Source organism: Dipodomys ordii, unplaced genomic scaffold, assembly GCF_000151885.1.
Source record: "Dipodomys ordii isolate 6190 unplaced genomic scaffold, Dord_2.0 Scaffold35, whole genome shotgun sequence".
NCBI classification, from domain to species: Eukaryota; Metazoa; Chordata; class Mammalia; order Rodentia; family Heteromyidae; genus Dipodomys; species Dipodomys ordii.
Window position 1 is genome coordinate 9,852,920 of NW_012267251.1, and position 25,729 is coordinate 9,878,648.

Genomic DNA, 25,729 nt, shown 5'->3' on the forward strand with positions numbered 1-25,729 from the left:
TTTCTGAGCTATGGTATGTAACAGCTGAGTGAGCCAGAAATAACCTTAATTCCTCTTGACCTGGTTTTCTTTTTTCTTTTTGCTGGTCCTAGAGCTTGAACTCAGGGCCTGGGCATTGTCCTTGAGCCTTTCTGTACTCTAAGCAAATGCACTACCACTTGAGCCACAGCGCCACTTCTGGCTTTTTCTGATTATGTGGTGCTGAGGAGTCGAATCCAGGGCTTCACATTTGCCGGGCAAGCACTCTACCACTAGCCCACATTGCCAGCCGACCTGGTTTTCTTATTGGTAAAAGAGGGATGCTCATTTCTAATTCAAAGTTGTTGAAAGGATTAGTGAAGTAGTGTAGAAGGGATCTGGGAGCTGCACTGCATGGTGAGACAGTGCGATTAATTTCAGGACCCCTCGCTGGTGCTGAGCATGCAGAGCATTGCTTCAGGAACCTGTCTGAGTGGAGGGCTATTTCTCTATGAGCTATTCTCTATTAACTGAATTTCCTATAATTCAATTCAACAAAGATATTCAGTCACTGATTTTTTGTTTTGTTTTGTTTTTGTTGGTCATGGGGCTTGAACTCTGGGCCTGGGCGCTGTCCCTGAGCCCTTCAGCTCAGTCGAGTGCTCTACTGCTTGAGTCACAGCACCACTTCTGGTTTTCTAGTAATTAATTGGAGAGAAGAGTCTCATGGACTTTCCTGCCCGGGCTGGCTTTGAATGGCGATCCTTGGATCTCAGCCTCCTGAGTAGCTAGAATTACAGGCGTGAGCCACCAGCACTCAGTTGCTTTTTTTTAAAGAACAGTTTTAAATTCATAGCAAGATTAAGAAGATACAGAGATTTCCCAAATACCACCCCTTGCCCCTGCCAAACACAAAGTTCATTGTTTTTTGTGCTCTCTCTCTCTCTGGTCTGTTTCCTTCTTTCTGTCTCTGTCTCTCTCCAATCCCTGTTCTCATTCCTGTAGCCCTTGAAAGACAGGGCTTGAAGCTTGCTAGGTGAGCTCTCTACCACTGGAGCTATACTCCCAGCCATTTTGTTTTTATTTTAGAGATAGGGTTTGTTTAACTCCGCCCGAGTTGCAATCAAACTCACAATCCTCCTGCCTGTACCTCCCAAGTAGCTGGGATTATAGGAGTACACCACTACACACAGCTCATTATTTGCAATCATATTATCTTTAAACGTACGGAGGAAGCAGTCACTGAAGGACCTCCTCTCACCCCCTTTGGCACAAGCTGGCCCTGACCTGGGAGCAGTGGTGTGGGCGGATGCCAGGTTCAGGCTTGCGGCAGTAGGGGCTCATTACCACTTTGTAAGCTGGCCTGGTGCTGTGGTCGGGGGCCGGGCTGGCTGGGAGCTGCAGGCTCCTTCGCTTCTCCTTCATGGAGCCGCTCTGGTGCCGCCGCATCCGGTCGATCTGCTCCTCCACGCTCATCTTGACCTTGCCCTCACTGGGGAACACAGCACTCTTGGGGCGCTCCTGCTGCAGTGGGGGAAATCCGGGTTCTACCAGGTGCTTCATCCAGCTTTCCCACCCACTCCAAGGCCTTGGAACGTCCCCGCTACAGGATGGTGAGAAGCAGGGATTGAAAACAGTCTCCAAAACATAGGCCTAATCCCTGGCACCTGTGGATGTAACTGTGCACTTGTACTTGATTAGAGTGACCCAAATCCAATGGCTGAGACAGAGAAGTCAGACATAGAGCAGAAGAGAATGGGAAAGTGGAGGCAGAGATGGAAATGATTCATTTCCACAATTTTTTTTAAACCCAAGGCTAGATATCACCAGCAATAATCACATAGGAGAGGTCTGAGGCCTCCAGAAAGAACCAACTCTGCCAGCATCTTCATTGTGAACTCTTGGCATCCACATACATGACAGAATGCACTTCAGGTTTGTTTGCTTTTTAATTTAAATTGTTTTGTTTTTTTGAGGCAGGCTGGCCTCAAACTCATGATCCTCTGACTTCAGCCTCTCAGGTGCCAGGATTACACTTCTGGTTTTCTGGTGGCTAATTGGAGATAAGAGTCTCACAGACTTTCCTTCCCAGGCTGGCTTTAAACCACAACCCTCAGATCTCAGCCAGGTCCTTAGTAGCTAGGATTACAGGTGTGAGCCAGTGGCACTCAGCTAATTTCTGTTGTTTTAAGCCAGGCAATATATAGTAATTTGTTACACGAGTTCTAGGAAATTAATACAGATTTTGGTACCTAGAAGTGAAATGCTACTTAAAAAAAATACCTTAAGCCAGGTGCCAATGGCTCATGGCTATAATCCTAGCTACTCAAGAGGATGAGATCTGAGGATCATGGTTTCAAACAGTTTGAAGGTGGGAAAGTCTGTGAGACTTTCCAAAAAATCTTTCCAGAAGCCAGAAGTGGAGTTATGGCTTGAGTGGCAGAGCACTAGCCTTGAGGAAAACAAGCTCAAGGACAGCAACCAGGCCCTCAGTTCTGAATTCAAGCCCCAGAATCAGAGTGTTTGTGTGTGCACACACACACATACACATACACAAACCTACCTGAAAAATGTGGAAAAGCAGAGTCTAGAAGAATTAGTAAGGAGTTGAAGCTGGAAGAATTTCGAGGTGCACGATGAGAAAAGAATAGGTTTCCTTAGAGAAAGGCTAGAAGGAATGGGGGCTTCAAAGATGGTTCTGGTGTGGGCTCAGAGAAAGCTTCTACTGTTTTAGGGTTCTCATATTATCACAAACAGGGTGCAGGTAGAGAGAATGCCAAAGGTGCTTCCAGTGAAGTTCCAGAAGGAAATGGGGACCGTGTTGTTGGAGAGGATCGTCAGACACTTAGATGTACTGTGTTCTAACGTCGAGTGGAAAAGCAGAACTTGTACAGTGGCCAACTTGGATACTATCTGGAGATTTCTAAGGAAAATGGTGGAGGTACAGCCTGTTTCTCTTTGTACTTGTCACAAAATGGGTAAAAAAAAAAGATAAATCGAAGAAGATGTGGAGCCAAAAGAAACCTGTACTTTATTATTTGAGAAGTTCTCCCTTAACTTAGGAAATCCACCGCTGAACAGGTATGCCCTAAAGGGTGATTCGGCCATGTGGCTAGACAGTGTACTGGTGAAAAGGGTGAAGGTGTTTGAGGGTCATAGATCCGATCAGCCATGTCAGAAGAAACCAGAAATGGAAGTGGGGCAATCCGGGAAGGATGGACTCTGAACCTTCAAACAGTACGGGTTCCTTTGAGTCATGCAGAGATTAGGATGATTTATTTGTGACAAGGAAAGCTAAGGATTGCCCGGCACGATCACTAAACCAGGAGAGAAGCTTGTAATGGATTCTCCCTGAGACCGCAAAGGTGCCAACCCTGCTGACACCTTCACTTTGGATTTCTGCTCTCCAAACTAAGAGCATAAGCTTGGGTTGCTGTGTTCGTTACACTAGCACACTCCCTCCGGCACTGCTCTGGGCTGCTTTCCCTCCACTGTTTATGTTCACTCTATTTGCTACACTCATCTTCCTTGTCTCCTGGCAAGTGCTTTCTGAAGGAGTGCTTCCTTCTACCTGCTCTACGTTTTTCCCCTCATCTCTGGTCTTGAGTGGTGACGGCTGCTCGGCGCACGCAGGCCTTCAGAGCCTATGGCAGCACTCACCCGGGAGGACGAGAGTCCGTTGGTGAGCCCGTTGGCAGTCCTCCTCACCACCGCCGACGGGGCCGTCTCCTCATCGGTGGGTGACTTCGTCCGAGGGGGCACAATGCCAACTACAGGGAGACAGAGAAGACCGTGGGCAACACAGAAAGCGGTGAGCAGGAAGCCTGCTTCTCAGGGAGTGGCGCAGTCCTATTCCCCAGCCGGGCTGATAGCCTAGGGTGGTAGAAGTGCCCAGGGCTCCTCTCTGACCAGAGAGAGCCTTACCTCCTAGCAGAGGGGCCAGGAGGTACCTTTGTTGAGAGCTGCCTGCTTCTCTGCCTCTATCTCTTGTCTGGTGGGCGTGAGGCTGATGTCTCTTGGCGGGTCCAGGGGAGAAGGCTGGTGGGACTCTTTCTTGCTTTGTGCATAGTTTGTCTTGGGCTGGTGAGAGATGAAAGAACGCATGCTATTAGGGTGGCTGCTGGGGGTCCAGCCTCATTCCCTCCCCTGCCAAACCCGAAGACAGGAAGCAGGGAGATTCCACGTGTGCCAGCTGGGAACCGACAGGATGACTCCAAGCCTCCCACTCGTGCACTGCAAGGCTTACGGATGCTGGGCGCTCTGAGAGCCCGTGGCCTTCAAGACAGTTACAGTAGAGGCCACTGGAGAGCCCTCCTAACCCAACCAGTTGCTGTGGCAAGCTCAGAGAATCCTAGACTTGCTTTAGGCCATCAAGGAATGCCAGAGGAGAGTTCTAGAGAGGCTAGGATCTCTGTGGACTCTGTGAGCAACCCATCCAAGACCAGGAGGCCTTGGTACCAGGATTCTGGAGCATTTGCTTGTGGGACCACAGGATCAGAAGGCTAGAAGGGAACTCAGACATCATCTGAGTCATCTCTTTATCATTACACACTTGAAAAATCTAAGTCTTGGTGAGAACACAGAGAGAAGAGCAAGCTGGAGATCAGAAACCTCAGCAGCAACCCAATTAGAGTGGCTGTGTAAGTCTATCAAACACAGGAGGTATTGGAAGTGGAGGTGTGTCTCAAGTGGTAGAGAACCAGCTTTGAGTGGAAAAAGCCAAGCAAGGATATGAGGCCTTGAGTTCAAGCCCTAGTACGAGCACATAGAGACACGCAAAAGAAATTACAGGAAGCATTCCTGCTCTACCCACCTCACCAGCTAAGCCCTCAGGGTTGACACAAATTACAGAGCTGAGCCTAGGTGGGCATATGGGCTTTCTAATATTAGGGAAACGATTCTTCCCACTTGCTACACAACCTCTACACAACTCATCGATCTTGGCTAAGGACCCAGGTGAGAGAAAGAGCCAGAACAGTAGAGAAAAAGGTCTGTGTCCTAATACTCCATGGACTCATGAGGCCCCCAAAAAGGACAAGTAAGAGTCAGAGTGGGAACACGCGAGGGCTGGGGTCTGAGGTGGGCAGGAGACAGGAAGGGCCTGGACTGGCACTCGGAGGTGGTGTCATTTGGCTCCTTTTGGTAGGGAGCAGGGCACAATGCCAACCCCCACCACCACTGGCTGCCCCGGAGCCTGGCTTGGGTAGGGCAGCAATTTATGTCCTTATTGTCCACAGAGAGATAAAAGGGGCAAAGATGGTGTGTGAGACTCTACGCTATCCCCTTTGTCACCCACTGTTCAGCTGGGCAGAGCCAGCAGAAATTGAGCATTGAGAACATGGGTAGGGAAATAACTCTGGTAGTGGGCCCTGCCCCTTGCCTGGCCCCTTTCCCCATCCTGCCCCAAGCCCGCCCTCCACAGCCCAAGTGTGCTGGGTACCTGACCCCTGGCTGGATCGCCACTGCGGTGCCAGGAAGGGGAGCTGGGGTATGGCCAGAAACGGTTCTCGCTAGGGAGTGGAGGGACGGTGGGAGGAGACTCCAGGGGGACGTAGGCTTTGGGGAGGGGAGGCCGAGGTGGGCCGGATTCCTGAGGCAGAGAGAAGCCAGAGCATTAAGGAGGAACAAGGTCAGCCACTGTGAGAGCAGAAGGAGAGTTAGCAGGAGCTAGATAACATCAACACAGGAAATGGAGGCTGGGCCCTGGGCGCCACACTCCCCACCGACCTGGACAGAGCTCTAATTCTGCAGGTGATGCCGGCCCTCTCCAAGAGCCCCATGTGTCTGCACTCCTTCCCGTGCCACCAGCTTTCTCCAAAGCTCCCTCTGCTTTGTACCTCGCCCAAGCCAAGCATATTCCCACCCCTGCACCTGCGCCTCAAGGTGGTGCCTCACCCCTCTAGGTCGAGGTTCTCAGTGGCCCTGCTTAAGTCCCACATTCTCCTTTGGACCCCACCCCTCCCTGGGGGGCTCAAGCCTTTGGAACTTGAGGCTGGCGGCTTCCTAAGTTTCAGGGTAGGTCCCTGGACTCCCTGAGGCATTCTTACCTGTGGTGGATTCCCACAAACAATGGCTGCCTTGGAATCTGCTCCCCACAGTGACCCTTAAGCCCTCTCAGCCCTGGAACACCCCTGGTTTAAACTGCTAGCAAGGGTAGGAAAGATGTGCCCCACCCTGGCACCCCATCTAAGTACGGTCCTGCTACTTAGGAAGAGACTTCTGTGAAAGGAAGCCATCCCAAGGGAAGGTCACAAAACGAGTGGAAACGACTCCCTGGGACACAGGGCCAAAGCACTGGAATGGAGGCTGAGATGGGCACCGGCTGTAGCTTCAGCCAACTGACATCGAGTCCTTCCCCTCCCACCTTGTGTCCCATCTTCCCAGCTTACCTCATTGGACCCCGGCTTGGTGGGGGACCCCTGAGAGCCAGACACCAGTGAAAAAGGGCTCAGGGGGCTGGTGAGGCTGGCAGAGCTGAGGGGGCTGGCTGGGCTGTTGGAGCTGTAGGTTGCTGAGGTGCTGAGTCCTCCTTGGGGGAAAGAGAGGCGAGAGGTGAGGGGTAGAGGGGGCGTGGTCTTTCGTGCGCATGGGCACTGTAGGCGCAGTAGACCGGGAAGAGGATTTAGGGCCACCTGGCTCTGCTGAAGAGACTTAATGCAGGTGCTAGGGTCACAGACTGCTGCTGAGAGATGGTCAGGAAGACGGTGGGTGGAGATGACACTGTCACTTCGAAGATATCAAAGCTAGCCTGAAGCCCAATGCTTAAGGAAAGCTCTAAGGCAAAAACCACAGGCCTGGAGTAGGCCCACGGTTAACCATGTCATGAGTGGTCTGCCTGGTCTATTCTGTGGGGGGAAAGGAGGCCCTGGCTACCTCCCTTGGATTCAGGGGAAGATTGTGGAGAGTCAGGCTTTACCTGACTCTCAGCAGTGAGAATTAGTAGGGATGGGATGGAGGCCAGGAATGCAGGAGACACCTGCCCACCTCTGTGCTTGGCCGTGTCGGTGCCCCGTGAGGGGTTGTTCTTCCTGAGCCCCTCCATCACGTCCTGGATCCTCCAGATCTCCTTCTGGATTTGCCGGTTGAGCACTTCATTCTGATTCAGCCACAGAGTGAGCCAAAGGACTGTTGATGAGGAATATCCTGGCCTGTCCCCAGCCCAGGCCCTCCGGACCAGCAGAAGTGAGGCCTATACCACTCCCCCCCCCATACACAAACACACACACACCCTCCAGCATAAGCATCTTTCTCATGGGCAGTGCCTGCTTCTTCAGCTCAGACATAATTGTGTCCCCAGAGCTGCCAAAGCCTTTAGAGCTTCGTGCAGCCTTTAGAATTCCCCTAAACATCTGGGTGGTTGGAAAGCAGCCACCCTCTTAAGTGTCCTATCTTCTTTTTCTTTTGTCCGCTGTGGGCTTGAACTCAGGGCCTGGGTGCTGTCCCTGAACTCTTTCGCTCAAGACTGGCACTCTACTACTTTGACCCACAGCTTCACTGACAATTTTTGAGTGGTTAACTGGAGATAGGAGTCTCATAGGGACTTTTCTGCCAGGGCTGGTTTCAAACTGCAATCCTCAGATCTCAGCCTCTTGAGTATCTAGGATTACAGGCATGACCCACCAGTGCCAGGCAAGTGTCTTGTTTTCCATGAAGCACTTCTTCACATCCAAACATCCCTTTAGTAATAGTCACACATAAGGTATGTCTCAAGTCATGAATTATATTCCATGACAAATCATACTCTGATCTTTGTTGTTCAGTACTGAGGTTTGATCTTGTGTTTGCTGGCTAGGCTGGTGCTCTAACATTTGATCCATAGTCCAGCTCAGTTTTCTGCTAGCTATTCTAGAGAGGGAGTATCTCAGACTTCTCTGAGATACTAGTTTCAAACTGTAGTCCTCTGACTCTTAACCTCCTGAGCAGCTAGGATTATAGGAGTGAGCCACAAGTCCGGCGCTGCACTCTGAAATTAAACAGCTACCACTTGCACGGTGTCAACACCAGGTGCTGCTCTGGGCACTTTGCATCTACTATCTTATCTCAGTGGGGCAGCTCAGCTACAAGGTAAGGGCAGAAGTTGCTCTCACGCCAGGACAAGAAGACTCAGGCCCCTTTGCCCAGTGAGTGGCATGGCCACCCTTTAAATATGGGTCTATCTGACTTGGAGGATGGTGCTCTTTGCTGGGTCCTCCCTCGCTCCTAAAACATGTGTGTTTAAATCCCAGCCTGCCCACGGCATGTGGTGGTACTTGGGTCTCCTGGTCCAGAAGGTCTTCCCCCTGCCCAACTAGATGCAAGGTAGAGGAAGTGAGTTTATTACCAAGAGGGAAACAGGAAGAAAATGGAGGATGCCCGGGCATCATAATTGCATGTGAGAAACAGAGCTTGCAGAACTAGACCAAAGACAGGAAGAAAGGAAGGAAAATTCTCCCTGATCATTAGACCACCTTTCTGCCTCAGTGCCAGGAGCACCTCATAATTCTTTCTAAAACTGTGCAGCATGCTCCTGGTCTCTTCTGATATCAGAGATATTTATATTCACTTTTTTTTCCCCAGTCGTGGGGCTTGAACTCAGGGCCTAGGCACTACCTGAGCTTCTTTTGCTCAAGACCAGCACTCTACCACTTGAGCCACAGCACCACTTCTGGCTTTTTTATGTGATGCTGAGGAATGGAACCCAGGGCTTCATGCATGCTAGGCGAGCACTCTACCACTGAGCCACATTCCCTTCCTGTTCTAACAGGGAGCTCCTGCTTTGCCCACCTCTCCATTCACACCTTAGCACACCTGCATCTGTGCCCTGGCCCCTGCGGCTCTTGTCCATGGAGAAAAGGAGCAGGCTTATCCAGGTGCCCATGGCTCTCATCTGTAATCCTCGCTACTCAGCAGGCTGAGATCTGAGGATTGCTATTCAAAGCCAGCTAGGCTGGAAGGTCTGTGAGACTCTTCTTTCCAAAAAGCTGGAAGTGGAGCTGTGGCTCAAGTGGAAGAGTACCAGCCTTGAGTGAAAAAGCTAAGAGACCGTGCCCAAGCCGAGTTGAAGCCTGAGTACAGAGGCTTGTGCGTGCGCGCGCACGCACGCACGCACGCACGCACGCACACACACACACACACACACACACACAATCATCAGACCATCTTTCTGCCTCCATGCCAAATGTTTCCAATTACAGCTCTCATAAATGGCCCAAGCCTTTTGCCTCCGGACTGACTTCTTGTCTTACACTGAGATTGTTAAAGCAAGAAACTAAGCAATTTTGGTCTCCTTTGTCCTAAAGGACCACAGGAGTTGCAGCCCACAGCCCTCTGCCACCAGCTTGGGACCCTTCTTCACCTGGATGTCCAAATTGAGCTGTTCCCACAGCTCATCATGCAGCGCCGACACCTCAGACTCAAGGTGCTCGTACTCCATGGTGCTGTTGGTCAGTGCCTGCAAGGAAGGGTTTACTGAGAAAGCTGCTCCGCCAAGGCCTCCTTCCTTGTCCTGAGACAGGGTCTGGGAAGGTGCCTGAGGGCTGAGGGCTGGGGAGGAGGACAGAGGAACGGGAGGAATGCTGAAGACAAGCAAATGCTAGTCTTATAAGAGTGGCAACAGCATCACACTGCAGACTGGAATAGAAAGCTAAATCCCTCTGAGGCACGTGGACACACGGAAAGGGACTGGCATCAGTTCCGAGGCTCCTGTGCCTTCTGCCCAAGTTGAAGGATGAGTCATGGAGGGACAAAAGGGCCTGGGAAGAGTTGTTTTCCTCTATTGCTTTGAGTCCTTCCTCTTTTCAGGCCACATTTTCCTGCTGCGATGGCTTACAGCCATCATATAAACTGCTAGAGGAGCTGACCAAGCCCTCTGGGAAGCAACCAGGGTAGCAGTACTTCTGCCCGTGCCCAGCTTCTTCAAGGCAGAGGGCAGAAGTGAGCACCAGAGGCATTAGAACTGCCAGGGCCCTCAGTAGCCTTCAGCTTTCTGTGTCCCCCAAGGAATCCTGGCACTGCTGTGGTTTGTGCCATGCAATGAGCAGGCCGGCATGCGTGCTGTCTGCTTGCAAGGCTGTGTTAAGTTCTGTGCTGATGCCACTCCAAGGTAGGTGTACTCTGCTGTGGTCCTCAGGGAGGAACCCCATCGCCCCATCATGGTGGCCCGCACAGGAGATGGCAGGCCACAGACCAGGCCCCCAGGCCTTACCGTGGTGGCCTGAGACAGCTCCACCCGAATGTTGATGAGTTGGTTCTGCAGCGACTCCTTCTTGTGCAGCAGCTTCTCTGGATAGGCGGGCTGGCTTCCAAACATCTCCAGCTCCTGGTGGGTCCCCATCAAGGCACTCTCCAGGCTCTCCTGGAGAAAGGCAGGGCAGAAGGACAGCATGAGTCACTCCGATCACTCCTCTCTGGGGCAGATGCCTCAACCCCTACTAGGTTCAGCCAGGCAGGTCAGGGAATGGAGTCCTCGGGCTCTGGCCCCTGGGAGACCTTCAGCAATTCTAAGGTTGGACAGAAGTCTAAGGAAACACAAGATGAAAGATGGAGACATCAACCCATATCTTCTCCCAGCCAGTTCTGCTTCAAGGCCAACCCCAGACTCTCACCTTCTCTGCCCGGAGCTGCTGCACCAGCCGGTCCTGCTCCCTCACCACCTTGTTCTGTTCACACAACTTGCCCAGCAGCTTCTGGGGACCCAGAGATGGGGGAGGAAGAAAGAAGAGGATGAGGGACATGGCTGGATGAGGACCAGGAAAAGGGGTTGGCAAGGCCTGGCCTCTGGATACCGCCTCTTCCTCCTACTAATGAACTTGGGTCTTCACCTTTGACCTTGGAGGTTCCCAAGAGGAGGAAAATCAATCTCTATCTTGGGAGAGAAGATGGGCTAATTCTCTGAACAACTGTGTCAGAGGCAGGGGCTGAGAGCCAAGTGGTGGCTCCTGTATCCGCATCCTCTGGCCTGGATGCTATGGCAGAGGGTGAAGCAGACAATATGGCCACCTTTCCTTGGCTGGATGGGAGGGGCAGGCGGGGCGTGGGAACACTCTTTCTGCATGAGGTGAACTGGCCCCTCAGCCTCACAGGACCTGTCTCTCATTCTAAGACTCTGATCTCTTCATCCCTCAAGGCCGGGCCCTTCCGCGTTCCCAGGCCTGCTGTTTCCCTTGTACAAGCAGTTGCAGTGGTGCTGGGGGAGGCAGGCCGGGACAGCCTTCTCTTCTGACTTGTGTTCTCCATGTCAGCCCCTCCACTCATGTCACCCTTGGATCCTTCCTCCCAAGCTCTCTCTTACCCTGTAGGCCTTTTAACTTCAAGGCCCTTCCCACAGGCTGTTTTTATCCCTGACCCACCATTCTTCCTAATGGCTACCGGTACTGTTCCTGGCCCTACTCAGTTAGTGAATCCTCTATTGCCACCTGCTATTGCCTGGGGTTGCCTACTACCGACACTTCCCAAGCTCAGGAACGGCTCATGGGCCTCTCAGTTACCTGCAGGTACTAATGCCATATTGGGCACAGGTCAGACTGATGGATTTCTCTCCCAATGGAGCCTACGTTCCTGCCATAGCTAGATCCCACTGCTGCAGGCAGGGGCTCCAGAGCCAGCACAGGAGGCCAGGGTGAGGTGGTCATAAGGTCCAGAAAAGAAGGGAGATGAGAAGTAGTAGAATGACATGTGTGTGGTGAGGAAGGACATGACTCCAGTGTATGAAACGCCACCAGGAGGAGAGAGATGGATGGAGAAAGAGCCACGTGAGAGCAAGGATGAGGGAGGCAGTGGGAGGAGGCTGCCGGTGGACAGGGAGAGCTGCCCTTACATCCGTGTCTTGCTCGTTTAACTTGTAGGTGTGGAGGCCGTCCCGGAACACTTCTGGGTACGGAGGGACCTGCAGGAACATGAGGCTGGTTACTGCCGCAGGGGCGCGGTGAGGGCATGCAGGTGGGAAGGCTGGCACCACAGCCCTGCTCAGTCCCTGCCAGAGACTACAATCCATCACCTCCGCTGGCTTCCGTCCCCCAGACCGGAGCTGATCCCTGTCCCCTGGCTATGAGCATCTAGACTGCATCCCAGCTGTCCTCCCATGATCCGGGGAGCTCAGAACTCTGCTGGCCTCGCACTCCGCATCTCCTCCCCCTCCAGCTTGAAGATTTGCTGCTGTGAGGGGCTGCAGGGATGGCCAACTCCCAGGGGCTTATTGGTAATCACCACAAGGACATTCGTGAAGCCCCCCTGCCACGTAGGGGATGTAACCCAGGAGTCTGACAGGAGTGGGCAGTGGAAATGCTTCAATACTGCTGGCCACAATCAGACTGACCACTGACCACAGGGCTTGGGCCTAAGCCAGGACTGGCAGGAATCCAGAAGCGAGTCTGGGCCCAGCGAATGGTGCCCAGCCTTGATCACAGAGCAAGTGGCCATAGCACCCTCTACGCCTTTGGCACTAGATGGCTCGTTGTTGCCCCTCTCACCCCTACCACCCCCCCCAGGTCTGTCAGGAAAGCAGCGGGTGTGGACATGAAAATGCAGCTCGCAGTCCCCAGCATGGCGTGAGATGTTGGCACTGGCTATTTTGATGATTTGGGAGATGGGCCTTGGATTCACTCATGAAGGTGAGGAATGGAGGTGACACGTGGAGTTGGGGTGGGGTGGGGAGACCAGGTAGAGCCTGGCTCAGAGGAGATGAAGCCTGGCAGATGAGCGGGTTGGGCAGAGAGCGCCTCATCCCCGATGGGGTGACCCGACCATGCACAAGCAGCTGAGATGGTGCCCACAGGGCCCATGCTGGCAGGCAGAGGCCTTACTTGCATGAAGAGTTGGGCCCTGGGGGAGGAGTTCTCCACCATGCGATTCACCATACTGATGAGAGTCTCGCTCTCACTCATCTGCAGCAGAGGAAGGAACGGACGATTCACACTCAGCACCACGTACAGGCTCCACACCCCTAACCCTCCTGTGCCCGTGAAACAGGGAATGGCAGCTGCCCTTGGGGCCTCCAGTGCCCATCGCTCACCCCTGTGAACTCTCTCAGAAGCAGCACTCGACTGCCCTGGTGGAAAAGCCACATTAGGGGGCTGGGAGGCCCCTGGGCCTCACTGGTAACATGGACGAAGTCTAGAGACTCTCTTCTAGGACACCTGATCGCTACAGTCTCATCCACACTGGCCAAGGCTGTCATTCTGGCCCCAGTCCTCACACAGCTTTGGGATGAAGACCACACAGTGAGAAAGGCCAATCTCCCTAAATCTGCATGAAAACCAAACAATAAAGAAAGCAAAGCTCTCTGTGGGGGCCTTTGGAAACCAACAGGTATGGCCCCTCTGCCTCCCGGCCCTCCCCTGGCTCTCAGATAGAAAGAGTGCTAAACACAGCTTCCAGAGCTGGGCGGGCGGGCGGCATCCATGAGCATCCTGGATGGCGCTGGGAGCCATACGGAGGCCATGACAAGGGAGCCATGTTAAAGGGACACCGGACACAGGAACACTGCTCTCCTTAGGTCATCTTTGTATTTCAAGGACCATTAGGAACACGGAGAGGGAAAATTATTTGCAAAATGAGAGAGGGAAGATGTCAAGGGAAAGGGAGGGAAAGAGAAAAATGAAGAGAGGAAGGAGGGAGAGAAGGTAGGTCAACCAAATGGATCCGTGCTGCCCTCATTCCCCCCCTCACCCCCCACTGTTTCAGTGTGAGAGGATCACAATCTGTCAGGGAGGGGGCTTGGCTGTGTCCCTTTAACTCGCCCCACAGCAGACAGTAGGAGAAGACAGAGGGAGGTGTGCAGGAAAGGCTCTGGGGAGGGAACGTGACTGAGGGAAGAGGGACGGAGCTACAACTGGGAAGATTCTACAGGAACCTGGAAAAGGCAGACCTCTTGTCTTTTCTTGAAACCCCTTTTAGGCAAAAGTCCAAACCTGGCCCATGCGCGGCGACAGGAAAGGCTCCCTGCAACCACTCCCCCAGGGAGACAACATGCTTAAAACCCTTTCTTTTTTTTTTGTCGGTCGTGGGGCTTGAACTCTGGGCCTGGGCGCTGTCCCTCAGCTCTTCAGCTCAAGGCTAGCACTCTACCACTTGAGCTACAGCGCCACTTCCGGCTTTCTGGTGGTTTATTGGAGATAGGAGTCTCACGGTCTCTCCTGCCTGGGCTGGCTTTGAACCGCGATCCTCAGATCTCAGCCTCCTGAGTAGCTAGGATTACAGGCGTGAGCCACCAGCGCCCGGCTTAAAACCCTTTCTTGCATGTGATTCTCCTACCTCTTTAGCCCAAATGGAACTTTCTCTTGTAGGATAAAGTGTGATGTAGAGAGCTTTCAAAAGAGTGCTTCTGAGCTAGGTGTCAGTGGCTCACGCCTATAAATCCAAGCTGCTCAGGAGGCTGAGATCTGAGGATCCCTGTTCAAGCTAGTCTAGGCAGAAAAGCTGAAGAGACTCATCTCTAATTAACCAGTAAAAGGTCAGAAGTGGAGATGAGGCTCAAGTGGTAGAGGGCCAGCCTTGAGTGGAAAAGCCAAGCAAGAGCAACAAGTACTAAGTTCAAACTCTAGGGCAGGAAGAAGAAGGAGAGGGAGAGGGGGAGGGAGAGGGAGAGGGAGAGGGAGAGAAAGAAGAAGAAGAGGAAGAGGAGGAGGAGGAAGAGGAGGAGGAGGAGGAAGAGGGGGGGGAGCTTTTCCAGGAGAAAGTTGAGGCTTTCTAAGAGTTAAGAGTTAATAAATAAAATTGTGCTGGGCACTAGTAGTTCATGCCTGTAATCCAAGCTACTTGGAAGCTGAGATCTGAGGATCACAGTTTGAAACCAGCCAGGGTAGGAAAGTCTGTGAGTCTTATTTCCAATTAACTCTCCAAAAAACCAGATGTAGAGCTGTGGCTCTAGTGATAGAATGCTAGCCTTGAGCACAAAAGTGCAGGGACAGCACCCAGGCCATGAGTTCAAGCCCCAGGACCTGCACAAAAAATGTCAACAGGATGACAAACACATTTTCTCTAAAAACCCCATGCTCAAGCTGAGCTGTCATTTTGGAACATGTGCACAGAGAAGGTGTGAGAACATGTGGCCTAGTGGGTGAGGTGCAGGGGGAGCGGGGCGGAGCAGAGGCAGAGGCAGAGGCAGGCCCAGGTGCTTCCTGAGCATGCTCAGACCTCACTCCTGCTACAGTAGCAGCCCCGGGAAGCAGGATGCCCTCCTGGCCTGCTCCCCTGTGCTACGCTTTGGGGATCTTTCAGCCTATCTGAGCATCTCCTCTAGGAAGATTCTGTGTGCTCCCTCTGACTCTCCAAAATGTTAGTGAAGTAGAGGGAGTGGCTGACCCAGTGCTGGCTGCGTGGTAAATGCTACCCAATGGGTATTCTGTGCTGAGTTGTGGGTAATTGCAGCCACAGTCACTATCCTCTCCGATGGAGCCTGGCAGAGAGTGCCTGTCCGCCTGTCTGCCTGTCCGCCTGTCCACCTGTCCGCCTGTCCACCTGTCTACAAATGAAGCAGACAGGGCAAGCGCTATACTGCCTGTTTTATATCTGTAACAGCAAAGGCTCAGAACAATGAAGAGCCGTTTCCGAGGTTTGAAAAAGTCCTTGTGAACAGCAGCCGCTGGGGCGAGTGTGGCATTGAGTGGCTGCGCCTGGCTTCTGGATTACAATGCTGCCTAAGGATGATACCCTTTATCCAGAAGGAGGCCTCTGGCAGGTGACTTCGGAAGCCCCCAGCCTAACACCCAGCCCCCCTGTGCTGAGTACTAGGATAGCCAGGTATTGAGACTTTATGCTCATGGTATGGATACCATGTGGGGCTTTTGGAAAAAGAATGCAAAGCACTCAAGGCCCAGGAGCCAACCCTACTGATGAAACCGAGGCCTTCCAGTGCCTTGGGTGACAGGGAGGCCCTGTGAGGTAACAGGCCACATGGGTGGGGCCAGAACACACAGCCATAGCCAAGTCCTCTAACGTCAAGTTCACGGTCCTTCCTGCAACCTCAAGAGCACGATCCAAGCCCGATGGGATTCATCCGCAGCCCTTCACCTAACTGACGTCTGTCCACCTAAACTGGGTCAAAACCACAAATCACACCCCGAGTTCTGCTCTTCACTGGCTGGATTCTCGGCAGACTCATTTGGTCATTTCCTTGTCTGTAAAATGGGTTTAATAACAGTACCTATCCTGAAGGATCATTATAAAGATTAAATGAGTTAGTTTGTATTCTGCTTCTAGTAATTCTGGGCACAGAGGAAGCATCTAATTATAGTGGCGGCTGTCATGCCGCCATCCCGGGTGGCCTCTGACACTGTGTGCACAGATCTGAGCATGTGTATGGTTACTGCAGGAACACCCAGCATTCTGGCCTATCACAGACACGAAAAGCAAGGTATCCAGGGGTTGGTGTCCTAGAGCCAGGGAGCAAGTAACCAACAGCTTGGACTGCATAAACACTCACTGCTTGCTTGGCCTGCAAACAGAGTTGACATCAGTGCCTCTGAATCCTGGTGCTCATGAGCTGTCTATGCAAATGATACTAAATTAGTGTCAATCTCTAAGTCAACCTAGGGCAGTCTTAGCTCACACGTTAGCAGGGTTAATAATGACCTGTTGACACACGAGCTGACTTCCAGATTCAGGCTCAGTGACAGCTCTGGAATCTGAGCTCAACAGGAGCTCTTTCTAGTTTCTTCTACTTCTTCCTCTCTCCAGAAAAAAAAAAAAAAAAAAAAAAGCAAATTCTCATCTGCCCCCTGGGAGAAGTTCTATCTGGACTGAACACTAGAGAAATGTGGGGTGGTGTTCGTTATTCACATGCCCATTTATATCAGTCTTTCCCCAGGAAACCCCTAGCTTCCCTGGAGAGCTTTGGAGAGGAGCGGGGTGTGAAGAAGCAAATCAAAACATGAGCCACTTTGTTGTGTCTTGTGGCACCAACAAAGGTTGTCAGGTGGAAGCTGAGGAATGGGAGGGGAGGGGGGACACACAGAGGGAGTGGAATGGCAAGGGCACCAGCTCTGCCTACCTGCTGGTCCAAATACTCTAGGTTTCTTTGCAACTGAAGATCTAAAAGTTCATCCTACCCGGAACCCGAGGCCCAGGGGCCAACCAGCAACACAAACAAACAGGAACACACAACAGAAAACAATCAGAAAAACAAAAGAGGAAGAAGAAGCAAAGCAGTTAAGAATTAGCTGGGCAATGACAAGGAGAAGTCTGTCTCTTTTGGCCCCTGAGTGCTTCTGGGGAAGGGAGGAGGTGAGGGCACACAGGTGGAGGAGGGGCACGCTGGGCCCGAGCCCTCCCCAGGTCTGCCTCACGCCCCCTGGAGAGCACCGAGCATTGCCACAGCAGTCTGACTACCCTTGCTAGCAGCTGTGTCTGAGTTTTCTGAAAGAATTGGTTGCTTCTGGAAGGGTACACCTGCCATGGGTTCATCCAATAGGGTTTTGTGATACTGGCAGAGTTGGCATGTGGGCTGAGCAGCAGCCCTGCCCTCCTGTCCAGCCCCCTCCGCCCTGGCGTCCTGCTGCTGCGTATGGACCAGAGATGTGCCTGTTGGTCCCGAGTGGAACATGTGCACAAAGTTCTCCAGAAGGAGGCAAATATTCCCAGGAAATACATTCCAGAAAAAGAGGCAAACAGAAAAAGGAGAAGAAAGGGGAGCAGGCACAACATGGAAAACTTTCTTCCTCAAACACCTCACCTTTCCCCAAAGGTGGCCCCCTAGGCAAAGAGTAAACTTGAAGCAAATACATCTGGGGGGAGGGGAGGAGTTTGGAAGCTCTTGTCTGTTACCAGGAGTTCTAGGCTGGTTTTTCACCCCCATGCATAATCCTAGCCCTGACCGGGCCCCTTCTCCTGCAGGCTGAAGAGGAGAGCTGTGCCCGATCACGAGGATCAGGAGTTTATACACTCAGCTCTTATCCTGCTCCTCGCCCTGGGACACAGGGGAAGAGTAGGTAATTGGCACCAGACTATGCTGGTCCCCAGGAGGGAGGAGGCATCCAGAGGCTGCCTAGAGTGTCCCTGATGCCTTCCCCAGTTCTGCTCTACTTTGGGTGGAGGCAGAGAGGAGAGGTCCTGAGGTGGAGGGGAGGAGAGGACATACCATCTTATCGTGGACCGTGGGGGATGGTGGGTAGTTGTAAGGGAACAGTCCTGCGGGGACTGGCCGCCTGTCTCCCAGGTAATCATACTGGAAGAGAAAGGGAATTGCAGAGATGAGAGGGTCTGGCTGGGACACGGCTTCCTGCACAACTGAGATTCAAGGTTAGGGCAATCTGTCACAAAGCAGACTTCAAGCTAAAATGGACAGCAGTGCCCTCCCCACCCCCCGAACAATCTACCCAAGTCCTCGAGATTGGAAAAGACAGACTCCCTCCCTCTGCTTTGCCATAGATCGCATGGTTTCTAGCATGATCTGGGAACAGGGAGAGAGCAAGGTTCCTATGCAGGAGACAAAGTAATGGCTGGAGCAGCATTCCTTGGGGTGGTACTGTAAGCCCTGGGCAGATCACTGGACCTGGCGGCCCATGTTCCAGAGCACCTCCGCCCCTCCTCAGCAGACATCGTAGGGAACCAAGATGAACGAGCAGGCTGCTGGCTCACCTTTGGGGAGCTGACAGAACGCCTCATCACGTAGGTGGTGGGGTCAGCATAGATATCCTCGCTCCGAGGAGGCAGCCGCTCAAAACGGGCACTGGGAGAGCGGACCGGGGAGTAAATGCGGGCCCGGCCGTAGGAGCCCTGGCTGGGCGAGCGGGGCACGGAGTGGGATCGGGGCTGCAGAGACATGCGGCGCAGGGAGCTGGAGGCGGCGTCTAGCTCATCGTAATAGACTGGCTGCCGGGAGGGGCTGGGGATCCAGACGGTGCCATCCTGCCGCCCGTAGCCGGCGGGCTCCTTCCAGTCCCGCATTGGGTAGGCCGGGCCGCTCCCATTGCGGTAGGAGTGGCGCTTGTCCTCCAAAGCCCAGGGTGGGCTGATCCGATCGTAGGCCGGCATGGAGCAGATGCTGTCCGGCCGCACGCCGGGTGGGTAGTACTGGTAATCATCAGGGTACTGGGAAGAGTAGGGGCCGTAATACTCGGGGACCCGGCGGGACACAGGGTAGAACCTAGAGGGACTGAGAGAGAGAGGGATGACATGGTAAGGGAAGAGATAAAGTGGTACATCTCCTGTGCCCGTGCTCCAGCCCACCATGTCAGCCAGCATCAAGCAGGTACTTCAACAGGGGAGCCAGCCTCTGAGCACCTAGGGGTGGCCATCACCCATTAACTGAGATTTATTCCATAGGCTGGGGAGAGTCCCTTCTTCCCTTGGTTCTCTGGGGCCAGAGACTACACCACTCAGAGCTTTTTTTTTTTTTAATGCCCTTGAAGGAACCTTTGAGCCTTTTTAGCCATCTTCATCCTAGTGTGAACCAGCTTATCAAATGCTTTTTAAGACAGGGAAGAGAACAAATGACCAGAAGATTGGAGAGCTTCCTGGGACTCATCCTCAAGAGGCCCATTCACCAGGAACGGGACCACCGGCAGTGAGTCTCAGCTCTGCCACTAGAGGGCGGTGTCTCCCAGGCACAGGGCTCTGAGGCCCACCCTACAATCCTGAAGCTGTCTGTACCCTCAGGGAAAGGCCACTGCCCACACTGTCAGGCCCAGGAAATGTTCCCAAATATGTGGAAGGCAGTCACTGGACAAAAAAGTAAATTGGGGGCTGGGAAGGTGGCTCAGTGGTAGAATGCTTGCCTTGTATGCATGAGGCCCTGGGTTTGATTCCTCAGCACCACATAAGCAGAAAAAAAAAAAGCTGGAAGGGGCGCTGTGGCTCAAGTGGTAGAGCGCTAGTCTTGAGCTGAAGAGCTGAGGGACAGCACCCAGGCCCAGAGTTCAGGCCCCACGACTGGACCCCCCCCCCAAAAAAGTAAATTAGTTATCAAAGACAGTATTAAAACCAATGGACTGGGTTTTTTTCCCTTAAAAAGAAAGAATTAAAAAGGCTAGACCTGCCAGGTACCAGTGGCTCATGCCTGTAATCCTAGCTACTCAGGAGGCTCCAAAATCTGAGGATCGTGGTTCAAAGCTAGCCTGGGCAGGAAAGTCCGTGAGATTATTCCCAATAAGCCACTTAGAAAACTGGAAGTGGTGCTGTGGCTCAAGAGGTAGAGCACTAGCCTTGAGCTGAAGAGCTGAAGGATAGTGCCTAGGCCCAGAATTCAAGCACCATGATGGGGGGCGGGGAGGCTAGACCTGTGGCTCAAGCCTATAATCCCAGCTATTTGTGAAGTGGAGTCCAGAGGAGCAAGGTTCAAGACTCGTCTGTTTGTGAGACTCCATCTCCACCAACGGCTGTGTGGAATGGTTCATGCCTGCTATCCCAGCAACATGGGGAAGCACAAATAGGAGGACTGCAATCCAGGCTGTCTTGGATATAGAGCAAGACCCTATCTTGAAAATAACCAAAATGAAGAGGGCTGGCAAGGTGGCTCAAGTGGTAGAGTGCCTACCTAGCCAGTTCAAGACCCTGAGTTCAAACCAGGGTAAGTTCAAGGTGCTGCCCTTGACTTGCCTGAATCCTGGGCTACCCAATGTCTTGTGAAGAAACCCCAGAACTTTCCTGTTCCTTTAAGGAAACAGACAGGTCAAAATCAGGGGCAGTGGCCAAACTCTAAAGCTGAAGCCATGGTATAGGAAGGACTGAGCAAGCTAGATATCAAGGGACTGCCCTGGCTTCCCAGTTAAGCCCGGCTTCCAGAAAGTCTAGCAGGAACTGCCTCACAGGTTATCACCTTCGCCCATGCCCTAGCCATCACACTACTCAAGTCCCGGTATGGGCCCCCAGTGGGCCTTACCTCCGAAGGTCTTCGGGCGGGGGCATGCCCCGGCGCAGGTTCACCCACTGCTGAAGTTGGTTCATAGAACTCTTGCGCTGGGCAATTTTGTCAGGGTCAGTACGTGGTGGGAAGCTCCGTCGGTGCCCCCCAATCTCCCCATCCTGAGGTGGAAAAGCTGTGCTCCCTGGCCGACTTGGGGAGCTGTATGGCCAGCCATTAGGCTGGGCCGGCTGCTCCCCACCTCCGGGGATCCTGGGGCCCTCGGGGCAAGGGCTGCCAGGCTCCGAGGCTGGCTCGGGCCCGGTTGGAAGGCCATTGGCTTTCACCAGAGGCTCTTTCTTGACTTCGGGCCTCTCAGGCCTCCGCTCTGACTTCTCACAGCCTCGGCCGTCCCCCTCCCCTCGCGTCTTGGCCTCTGGCTCTGGCTTGGGGAGGCTGTTGTGAGGTGGCTGGTGATGGTGTTTGCTGGGTGGGATGTTCTCTGAGTCTGGCTTCTCATGGCTGCAGGATGCCAAAGAAAAAGTCCTAAGTATCTCTGGCCCAGCAGAGAACGGGCAGGGGTGGCAGACTGGGAGTGAGTGGAGAGGAATAGGCAAGAAGGTGGCCATGGAGCCAGGGTACACAGATATCTAACTCTGCTTCCCAAACCATAAGCTCTGGCTCCTTACTCCAGCTGGGCAGCGGTTATGACGATGTATGCTGCTGTTCACCCTTTGTCTTCCTCCTGGGACACTCTCACTCCTTTCTGCTGACTTCATTGTGAATCCTGCCTTCACCTAATCGTGGCCTCCTCTGTCCCTCATCCCCCTCCCCAAGCGGGGCTGGCACGGCACTGAAGCTGCCTTGCAGTGACTGTCCCTAGCAGCGGAGACTCGGTCCAGGTCCAACCATCTCCCAGGGAAAGCTACTTCACTTACTTCCTTATATATTGGGCTCCTCACTAACAAAATAGGTCTAGATGCCGCCTTCCTCAGAGGGCTGCTGTAAGATCAAATGTGGCAGGTGGCAGACAGGAGTCAGTGTCACCAAATCCATGGGCACATAAGCCATGCCAACTCCCTTCTCCAAAACATGTCCCTTCCCCGAGTGAATTTCCACTGGCCTGTGGGTTCCCTGAGGGCGGGGACGGGCAGATGTGCTGCCCTTGCATTTCCACGCACGTGGCATAACATCTAACACTTTTATGCTTCAGTAAGTACTTCTGACATGAAGGAAGGAACTTCTAGAAGTGCACAAAGATGACACTTTGTGACGACGTTCTCCCCTCGGCTCCCTGAGTTTGACATATTCAAGCAAGCCTGTGAAGACACTGCTGGGTAAATATCTCTACAACACATGTCTAAACCTGGCGTCTATACCGCGCAAGACCCCTTCCTCCAGATGCCCATTCACACCTAGCTCAGGCTTATCCCCAGCGGAGGGAGAGCCAGGCCCGGAGGCTGGGGGTGACGATGGTGTGGGAAGCGCCAGATGGTAAGTGTTTGCTGTCTGTCGAGGATTTCACAGACTCTGCTGTCCCACCGCCACCCTGGGAGCGGTGGGAGCATAATGGCTGCTTTTGAGGACAGGAAACTCAGATCCACAATGGCAGACGACAGTCACCCTGTGGCCCAGCGACCAAACGGCCATTCAAACCTGAGTCCCCCTTCCTCCGAAGTCTGTGTGCTCACACACAGCTGAGCATGAGCAAACCACCCTCACCTTTGGCTCCTGGCCTCAATGGCACCCAACTTCTCTGTGGCCGAACAGGGGATGGGACTCCATCTGCCCTGTAGAGGGGCAGAGAGAAGAAGAGGAGCCAAACAGGGTGCTGGGACAGGGGCTGGGACTCCATCTGCCCTGTTTGGATGAAAGGAAAGAGTTCCCACACTCTCCAAAGTGTTACGCCAGCACGCGGAATGCTGCAGTGGCATGGAGCCTAGAGTTTCTAGAATGTTCTCCTTTCTGGCACTCACCTGTGTCGCACAGGCTGGGGCCCCGACTTCTGCGCTGGGGGGATCTGTACCCGGGCAGCCTCCCCCATGGCCTGGATCCAGGCCTCCTGCTCCTCGGGGCTCTCGGCGCTGAAGAAGTAGGTGCGGACTCCAGCGTGCTCGGCCTGTGGGGAGAGGCAGTGCGTGGAACTGGCCCCGGCCTCGTCTACCCAGCACACGGTCACCTGCAGGGGAGAACACCAAGGCCCAGAGAGGGCCATCAGTCAGGCCCTTCCTCAGCCTGCAGCTCTTCCCCAGAGGAGCTCAGGAGCAAGATGAGGAGGGGGGGCGACATGGCTACCCCATGGGCACCAGCTGGCATAGAGCATCTGCCTTGAGTAGGTGTCTGAATGGCACCAGGCAGCCCAGTAGCCAAGTAAGCCTACCTGCCCCACCTGTGGTGATTAGAAGCCAGAGGGACAATTAGTCACCCGCTCTCCCCTCCCTTCCGCATTTGAACTGAAAAGGAATTACCCAGAGTCTGGGGGCGATGGCTGAGTGAGCCCAGCTTTACTGCTGGGAGCTGGCCCCGGCCCTTCCTTGAGGGGAGGCCGCGGCGCCCTCTCACTGGCATGCAAGGGAACGCACTGACAGACGGGCAGAGCACACTACCTAGTTGGTGGCCGTGAGCAGGCGCAGCGGGCGGGAACCCAGAAGCCAGCTCCTGTCGGAGGAGGGGTCCTCACGCCGTCAGGAGAAGCAGAGAACAGGTCAACCGACACCAGAGGGAAAGACAGACACCAGGAGGCAGGAAACGGTGAGGAACAAGAGGAGGGGAGGATGGACTGTCCCCTTTTTTAACTCCTGGTCACCAATGGAAAGGAGAGCACCCACCATGGCCCATGAAGGGGCCAGGGCTCTTCTCTGGCCTTAGGGGCTACAACCAACTTAATGAGAAAGGACTGAGACACCCAGTGTTCTTGAGCTACAGGAAGAAGGGCCACAGGACTCCAATTGGTTTTCCAGCACCTGCGTACTCTCTAAGCAAGACTCACAACCTCCCAAGAAAGCTTGGGCTTTTCTCACTAAACAGGAAGGTTCTAGTAAGGATCCAGAGACTCAAGAGGGAGCTTCAATCGCTCTGACCCCTCCTTGGCCCATGGAGGGCCGAGGAGGAGAGGCACAAGGCTCCTCTAAGGCCTGAGAGCCTCAGAGGTGAAATTCCACCCATGTTTTCGGGACCCAGCCTTCTTGAGGCTCCCTTGCCTGAAGCCAGGTCTGCACCATGTCCGCCTGTCCTCAGCCCCGGATTATGCAGACAGGAGCCTGAAAATAATTACTCAGCAGGATCAGGCAGGGAGGGACTGGCCGTGTTCCTCTGGACCCAACTGGCTGTCTCCACGGTCCAGCAGAGGGCCGGGCACGTGGGCAGAGCTGAGGACCCTGTAGGAGAGGGCCAGCCAGGGGGCCAGCTGTAAGGAGGCTGTTGGGACTTGAATCTACACAGAGGCAGACAGCCCAAGGCGGGTGGGGGGGGTGGCGAGGGGCTGGGCTGAGCCCTCTGGGTGGGGAATACTGGGCTAGTATGGGGTAGCTGGTGACACAGGCAGGGCTGGTACATTCTAGGCCCAGTATGAGTAGGCAAAGAATGAATCCCTCAATTCAGTGAGCATCCGGTAAGGGCCTGTGTGTAGCTCGTTGGGGGCGCCATTCCCAAGGACAGCAAAGATGTGCCCTTGAACTTGAGCTCACATTCGCGCTGGGGACAAAACATGCCAGGGGACACAAGAAATAAACACAGACCCGGGGACAAGTGCTGGTGATGGGGGGGCGGGGGAAGCAGAGGGCCTGGGAAAAGACAGGGCTATTGACTGGGGAGAGACTAGGGACAGGGGCTTGGAGCTATGAAAGGGACAGGAGAATTGAGGGCAGGGCCCTGCAGGCGAAGGCTGTGCTAGAAAGAAGTGAAGGCATTCAGCCGTAGCCTGAGCAGGGACAGTTTCTGGCTCTTCATTATTGGTCATACAAGGGTTCTGCTTGGTGGCCACAGCGGGACAAGCCTCCTGTCTGTCTGTCTCAGCTCCCCTCCCTTCCCTGGGGAAGGGCCCCTGAATAGCCACAGTGAGAACCCTTTGTGGCCCACTGAGCCGTGGCCTTTGAGCCTGGCCTTAAAGAGACAGTGCAGGCTTTGGGGAAAGAAAGATGGGGTGAGAGACTGGTAGGCAAAGGAGTGAGGTCTGGGCTCTGCAGCAGGATGTGTGCCAGTCATTCCAGGACACTGATCTGATGCCTGCTGCTGGCACAGCTCCAAGCTGGGATGTGTGTGTCTCTGACAGGTCTGGTGGGAAGGGGGAGACGGGTTGCGGATGGTGTGTGGGTGCCAATGTGTCTGTGTTTGTTGTTACTTAAACAGCCTGTTCGTATTCCCCCAGCTAGAACCCGGCTCCCTGCAGTCAAGAGTTTTATTAATTGTTCACTCTCTTCACACCTCTGGCACATGAGGCCCTGGCGGGCTGGAAACTAATTATGTGCCAAATAGGTCCTCCCTGCTCCCAGTGACAGGGCCAGTGTGTGCTGCCCACCTCCGTTCTGTGGCCATGTGACTAGAGTCCACAGGACAGAAAGGCCCACAGGTCCAGTGTCCTAACCCCACTGCCTAAGGTTTCAAAGGTCTTGAGCAGCAAGACCCCCTTTTTTTTTTTGGGTCCGGTCGTGGGGCCTGAACTCTGGGCCTGCGCGCTGTCCCTCAGCTCTTCAGCTCAAGGCTAGCGCTCTACCACTTGAGCCATAGCACCACTTCTGGCTTTTTTTTTTCCCCTGCTACTGTGGTGCTGAGGAACCGAACCCAGGGCCTCATGCATGCAAGGCAAGCGCTCTACCACTGAGCCAACTTCTCAGCCCACAGCAAAACCCTTAAAAGCAGGGAAAAGGGGGCTTTTCAGTCACACATGCAGAGTCCACGTTATAATTTCCTATTTGGGAAATGGAAAGGAGCCTATGGTTTATGTATCACAAGACACAAAAAGGGCAGGAGACTTTTATAGTTTTTAATGGGTCATGAATTTTTAAATGTGGAAAAACA

At 53.6% G+C, this 25,729-nt stretch overlaps 1 protein-coding gene across 6 annotated transcripts in view; it reads right to left on the minus strand.

The window, feature by feature from the left end:
- Positions 1 to 25,729, minus strand: part of Plekha6 (pleckstrin homology domain containing, family A member 6) — a 42,098-nt gene that overhangs the window by 8,502 nt on the left and 7,867 nt on the right. Inside the window, exons 5-19 of one of the 6 annotated variants that reach the window (XM_013017471.1) lie at positions 22,690 to 22,832; positions 20,753 to 21,235; positions 18,511 to 19,027; positions 18,011 to 18,097; positions 12,738 to 12,818; positions 11,753 to 11,821; positions 10,542 to 10,622; positions 10,142 to 10,291; positions 9,293 to 9,388; positions 6,943 to 7,054; positions 6,348 to 6,487; positions 5,399 to 5,548; positions 3,909 to 4,038; positions 3,619 to 3,728; positions 1,306 to 1,479 (exon numbers count right to left, since the gene is read on the minus strand). In XM_013017471.1, coding sequence (XP_012872925.1) covers positions 1,306 to 1,479; positions 3,619 to 3,728; positions 3,909 to 4,038; positions 5,399 to 5,548; positions 6,348 to 6,487; positions 6,943 to 7,054; positions 9,293 to 9,388; positions 10,142 to 10,291; positions 10,542 to 10,622; positions 11,753 to 11,821; positions 12,738 to 12,818; positions 18,011 to 18,097; positions 18,511 to 19,027; positions 20,753 to 21,235; positions 22,690 to 22,832 — 2,523 coding nt within the window. Of the gene's footprint in view, positions 1 to 1,305; positions 1,483 to 3,618; positions 3,729 to 3,908; positions 4,039 to 5,398; positions 5,549 to 6,347; positions 6,488 to 6,942; positions 7,055 to 9,292; positions 9,389 to 10,141; positions 10,292 to 10,541; positions 10,623 to 11,752; positions 11,822 to 12,737; positions 12,819 to 18,010; positions 18,098 to 18,510; positions 19,028 to 20,752; positions 21,236 to 22,689; positions 22,893 to 25,729 lie in introns of all 6 variants that reach the window. The other 5 variants (XM_013017467.1, XM_013017466.1, XM_013017468.1 and 2 more) reach the window with 5 other exon arrangements.